The sequence below is a fragment of the Oryzias melastigma genome, linkage group LG4, assembly GCF_002922805.2.
Source record: "Oryzias melastigma strain HK-1 linkage group LG4, ASM292280v2, whole genome shotgun sequence".
NCBI lineage: Eukaryota > Metazoa > Chordata > Actinopteri > Beloniformes > Adrianichthyidae > Oryzias > Oryzias melastigma.
In genome coordinates, this window is record NC_050515.1 from 30780385 (window position 1) to 30787054 (window position 6670).

The window sequence follows — 6670 nt, forward strand, 5'->3', positions numbered from 1 at the left end:
GACAGTCAAAGCAACTTTTTGTGGTTTTGTCATTTAATGAGAAAAGTACTGTTCACTTCCTAAAACTGTTATAAGATAAACAGCTGACACAGAATTTCTCTCTCAACATAAATCAAAGTTATGTTAATTACTTCACATTTATGTCATAACAATTATTAACCTTTTCTGTGTGAGAGCAAATGTTCACAGGTCATTGTCTTTTTATTATATGTTTTAAAAAATTTGATTCAGAATTAAGAATAGATTTTAGATGTAAAATTCAATGAAATTACTTTATTTAGGGTCTTTAGTGGGGCAGGTCATTTTTGACCAACAGAATGTTAAAAGTTAAACATTAGTAAAGAAAAAAAACATATCCTGAGTTTTGTGAGTCTGGGGTTTTTAGCACTTTAAATGATAACCAAAACCTGAGTCAGAGCTCACTCAAGGCTTTAGGCAGATATTGTAGTGAAGGACAGGAGGCTGTGGAAACATTACGACTGAAAGCAGCAGTTTCCCTCCGAGTGTGTTTGCTGTTAGCAGCACATAAACTGCAGACTCCAGACGTCGTTTATTAATACCACAGATCCATCACGGCATAAAAGGAACATTCAGGATGCCAAAAAAAAAAAGAAGAATGTCTCAAAAAGCAGATTTTGGGTATGATTTCTTACCCTTCACTGATTGCACTCCATGATTTATACGTTCTGATGAATGCATGGTTTCCTCTTTCCCTCTTTTAGATCAGACTTGGCCAAAGAGAGCTGAATGTCAGCACTTCTCTGGCAGAGAAGTGTTGTTGACAACAGGTCACAATGAGCCACTGACTCTGATAAAACGGAGGCACTCACAGGAGCGCTCATGCGTCTGGGCCATGTGCTCCGAGCTTCTTCATTCACTGAAACACTTTATCTGACACATTACACACGTTCAGCTCTCAGCTCAAAACGACATGGCCAGAGCGGCTTCTCCTTAATGCTTTTGGCCACCAGGGTGACCACTTCTGTCAACATGATTTTAAAGCTTTAAAAGCAAAGTGATAAGACCGTAAACTCTCAGAAAACTTGAAATAGTTTCCACTCAAAGACCTCAGAGCTGCCCTGAAATAACTGAGGAATCTTGGCTGTTTTTTCATCAGCATTCAGTTGTTATTGTGAAAAAGAGACAAAAAGAACTATGTTGACTCTTACCAGGGATTTTGCTTTTAAAGTGTTGAGGCTACACACACTGGTAAGAAGGAAAATGTGAGAAATCAAAACCATCAATCAGAGAGGAAAGCCTCCATGTGGCACAGCATCCGGGAGAGTCCGGAAAGAATTTGATCGGCATTCCTCCTTCAGGCTTCCAAGACACTGGAACACATGCTTTTCCTGATTGGTCATAAGCAGGACAATTTAGTCAGAAACAGGTGGTGAAGGGCCCGATATCTGGGAGACCAGGCTTGACAAAATCATTGGAACAACAAAACTGGTGGTATAGCAGATGACCTGACATTGAAGAACTGAAAACCAGACTCATAAATACACTGAGGGTTAATGACAGAGATGAAAACTGAAGGGGAGCAACCATGGTGGCCCTCCCCAGGAACAGGAAACATGAAGCGGAGCAACCATGGTGGACCTCACCAGGAAAAAGAAACATGAAGGGGAGCGACCATGGTGGCCCTCCCCAGGTACAGGAAACATGAAGGGAAGCAACCATGGTGGCCCTCCCCAGGAAATGGACACATGAAGGGGAGCAACCAATGGTGGCCCTACCCAGGAACAGGAAACTTGAAGGGGAGCGAACACGGTGACCCTTCCAGGCAACAGGAAACATGAAGGGTAGTAACCATGGTGACCCTCCTCTGAGACAGGGGAATGAACGACAACCATCCTCAAGGACAGACAACATGAAGAGGAGTGGTCCAAGCAACAACTCAGAAAAAGGACACATTCAAATATGGCCCCAGCTATCCCCCTCCAGAACAGAAGCACGAATGCCACTCTATTAGATCCCTCCTTGTCACTTCTTGATGTTTTGAGTCTCCCCAACTCGTCATTTTTTGACATACTGGCTGTTCCTATTAAACCACGGGTCCCCAAAGTCCGTGCCGTCAACTTAATTCAGTATCTGCTATTATTTGGTAGAAAAACAATCAAATTGAAAAAGTATAACTAGCCCCATCGGTCTGCTATAATCAGCGTTTCAGGCGAGCTGTAGTAATTAGGTAGCTGCTTGCTGTGCGAATGCATTTTTTATGAACATGTTCAGTGAGCATGTGAGCCATGTGCCAACATCCTCAGAAGCCCCCACCACCCTGCAAAGCCAACTGAGAGGACAGAAACCCACCGAGCAGCAGATCAGAGACGATCCTGATCCTGTTAAGGGATGAGATGCCCTGAACGCCTCCATACCTTTACGGGACAGCCGTATGGAGCTCTGATCACTTCAACGTATACACCAGCACATTCTGAATATTTGAAGCCTCTGCATCTCTCCTCCAAGAATATGAAAATGAGTCGGAATGGTTTGGAAACGTCAGCGTGATTAACAGGATCAAAGAGCATCATCCTGTGAGTTATAAACACAAATGTATGTGATATGATTCTTTATGACTGGTGTACAATGTGCTTCCGACGCAACCACCTTAAAAACCTCATTAAATCTAGAAGCATGTGTGAGTCATTAGCTGATAATAAGATGAGGGATGATTTGAGAATTGATTTTCAAGTGTGAACATTCATGAGCATCAATGTAAAGCAGCAGCTCAGCTTGTTTCCAGGCAGAGCTGGAATTCAAATGTGAACGTAAGAGAATCCCCCAACTGTTCCTCTACAAATACAAGGACAAAAATAGACATTTTCAGTTCAAACTAATCCAATTTATTGATGAAGAACATTTCATCAAGCAACAAGTTGTCATGAGAAAGATACTGACACAGAAAATAAATCAGTAAACACCAACTTCAGTTTTAAATCACCGTTTTTTAGACTTGCTAACCTTCATTAATAGCACTGTCAGTCAGAATCAATTGAATGATCCTCTTTCTTTACAAGAGGGATTGCCTTTATGTTGCATCACTTTCTTCTGAAAAAAATCTAAAATGTTTCTTTAAATCCCCACTGAGAGCAAGGAAGATAAAGACTTTTTTTATCATTCAAAGTTCATTCTTGGTTTTTCTCTTGAGTGATGAGGTCAGTCAGAGTATGTCTGACTGAATCACAGATTTGAAATAACTAAATCTACACCCACTAACCACTTTGTAGGCACCTGTCCAACTGCTCCTTTACCAGCCAATCACATGGCAGCAGCTAAGTGCATATAGGCATACAGACATGGTCAAGATGCAGTTCAAACTGAGCATCAGAATGAGGAAGAAAGTGACTTTGAACGTGGTTGTTGGTGTCAGACGGTCTGGTCTGAGGATTTCAGAAACTGTTGGTCCACTGGGATTTTCACCCACAACCATCTCTAGAGTTTACAGAGAATGGTGAGAATAAGAGAAAATATCCAGAGAGCTCTGTGGACAGAAATGTCTTGCAGTTGTCAGAGGAGAATGTCCAGAATGGTTCCAGCTGATAGAAAGGCAACAGTAACTCAAGTGGTTACAACCGAAGTCTGCAGAAGAGCATCTCTGAAGGCAAAACACGTCAAACCTTGATGCAGATGGACTACAGCAGGAGAAGAACACATCAGGTATCACTGCTGTCAGCTAAGAACAGGAAACTGAGGCTACAGTTCCCACAGACTCATGTAAACTGGACAAAAGAAGATGCAAAAATGTTGGTGTGGGGATATTTTCTTGGCACACTTTGGATCCCTTAGTACCAATGAGTTCACTGGACTCTAATGACCTCCACAGTCAGCAGAACCTAATGACCTAATTTGACATCATCAGACCAGGAGCCAGATGTCTTATAGGCTCCTCTGTATCGAAAGGAAATCACTTTGGAATCGTTCAAGACCGCCCCTGAAGATTTTCAAAAGCCCCAATATACCGACGATCTTACCGAGTACACAATGTATCGCTTCAAGAAAGACCGACCAGAAGAAGTTTCCCTCTGGGAAATTTTGCGTACGAAAGCAGTTGCTTCGTTTGACCTGAATGAGATCCGTTCCATTCTGCGTCGGGTGGTAACTGCTTTAGATAATCCCAAAAGTCTTCATGGAATTCTGACGCCTGAAAGAATCCAGTTGACTGTCAAAAGAAACCACAAACAACGGATCATATCTACGGAATACAGTCGATTTGAGACATTTTCTAAGGGTGCTGGTGGGCATTTCAGGTGGTACATGGCCCCAGAGAAACTTGTGGGTTCATGGACCACTGAAAAATCCCACGTCTGGTCCCTTGGTTGCATTGTTGCGGAAATGTTCCTTGGATTTCCTCTCTACAGTGCCGATAATGCTTATGAGGTGATCCGGAACATCACACATAATTGCGGAGACTTTCCAGAACGTCTCCTCAACGACGGATCCATAACTAAAGAGTTTTACTTGAAAAGTAAGACAAACAAGTGGGTTTTGAAGACTCCAACAGAATTTGGAGTGAAAACCCCAAAAGAGGTGACATTAGTTTCACCAGATGTCCTCAGAAAACACCAACGGAAGTCAGGAATTTGCAACAAGACTCAACAGATAGACTTGGAACATTTTATTGACCTGCTTAAAGAAATGATGTTCTTGGATCCTGAAGAAAGAATTCCTCTTCGTCAGGTGCTGCAGCATCCATTTTTCAGAAGGAACTGGGATCTCCCAAGAAGCTCTACAGGAAATGTCCATACTTCTACAAGACAGGAAATGCCCCCTTCATCAGCAAAGATGGAAAAGAAGGATTTACCATGCCATTCTGGTAAAGAAAGAACGCCGCCCACAGTCTGGATCATTGGATCAGGGTATTACGTCATCGGAGCACAACAAACAGCAAATCAATGCTTTGGAGAAAACCTTGGACTCAATGCAAGAATAACCTGGATTGGAAAGGTAAACATGCACTGGAAGGATGTCCTGGATACTTTTAATAGTGAGGTTTCCAGACAGGGGAGATCTCCAGACATTTTAGTTCTCCATGTCGGCGGCAACGACCTGGGAAACAGGAATGTCTCCGATCTAACCTCTGAAATGGTGAAGGACCTGATCCGCATTCATGAGACTTCTCCCAGGATGAAAATCGCATATTCCTCCATAACTCCTAGACTGACCTGGGCGGAATTTGATCCAATGAAGATTAATACAGATAGGAACATGGTTAACACAACTGTCCAATTAAACGCTGGAAAATTCAATGGTTGTGTGATTGAACATCGAGGTTTGACACCGTTTGAAAGTGGTCTCTTCAAAGAGAATGGGATACAATTCTCCTCAAAGGGATTTGAAATGTTTGTCAACTCTATCCGGGATGCTATTGACAAGAATCTGAACCCGACCTGTCCAAGAGACAAATCTCAACATCAGACAAATGTTGAAAATGTCTCCACGAAGCGCCCATGTTTTGATGCCACTTCTACTTTTAGCCGAGCCTGGCCTGGAAAAACTGAAAGGAACGTCTTCAAGAAGGACAATAGAAACATCCAAAACATCCCACATCTTAAAAGAAAACACATTTCAGAGTCAGACTTGAGGAGCAAGTTGTCTGCACCAAACAAGATCAGGATTAGTGAGGACAAGCACTTGTCTGACGTCAGAAAGCCTCTTCTGAAGAGAAAAAGTGGTTCAGAAGATGTCTCGCCCCCACCCAAAAAGAGGAGGGCATTTGGTAAAAATGACGGCCAAAGCTCTTCTTCAGAGTCAGAGAGAATCTCGCCTGTACAAAAGAAAAGAAAGATTTGTCCAGAAGATACTCCTGAAGATGTACAGTCACCGCCAAAGGAAAAGTTACCAAGCGAAAAGCCTCTTCTGAAGAGAAAAAGAAGTTCAGAAGAACATGTGTCCCCAGCCAAAAAGAGAAAGGTAATTGGTGAAAATGTCAGCCAAAGCCTTTCTTCAGGATCCGAGGTTAACCAGGAAGTTAAAAACGCACATTCCTCACAGGCATCAGAGTCATTGCCAAAGCACACTGTCCTGAAAAGCAAACTCAGGTCAGAGACAGAGTCAGAGAGCATCTCGCCTGTACAAAAGAAAAGAAAGATTTGTTCAGAAGACACTCCTGAAGATGTACAGTCACCGCCTGAGGAAAAGTTACCAAGCGAAAAGCCTCTTCTGAAGAGAAAAAAGAGTTCAGAAGAACATGCGTCCCCAGCCAAAAAGAGAAAGGTAATTGGTGAAAATGTCAGCCAAAGCCCCTCTCGAGGCTCTGAGGGTAAACCCCATTGTGGAAGTCCTCTTGCAACCGAGACTGAACCTGTGAAGATGAACACGGACACTTCCAGCGCTCCTGACATTGACAACAAACTGGACAGTTCACCAGCAGCCGAAACACACAATGTTCCAGAAGCTGATGTCCATCAAACAAGCCCAGGAACATATGATCCCTGGGATGTTTTGATCATCCACGCTGACGACGACGAATTCCTGTAACAAAGATTGTTGATTATTTTTAGCTATTGTTATTTTCTGTAAAGGGGGAGGAGGAGGTGGGGGGTGGAAGCTACTAGAAAACCCCCTTCCCTCAAGACACACAGTCTTGGGGGGAGGGGGTCATGAGCCTACCCACCCCCCACCCCTCGACCCCCACATTATTATTACTGTTTTATTTTTATTTTTGTAAAAA

At 42.9% G+C, this 6670-nt stretch overlaps 1 protein-coding gene across 1 annotated transcript; it reads left to right on the forward strand.

Moving 5' to 3' along the window:
- Positions 1-3436: 3436 nt before the first annotated feature.
- LOC112137015 (homeodomain-interacting protein kinase 2) lies at positions 3437-5169 on the forward strand (the record flags this gene model as incomplete). The annotated part of the gene is given in 1 exon segment (XM_024259110.2): positions 3437-5169. A coding segment is annotated over 1 exon segment (1188 nt), but the record flags the coding sequence as incomplete, so codon positions are not given.
- Between the last annotated feature and the right edge of the window lie 1501 nt (positions 5170-6670).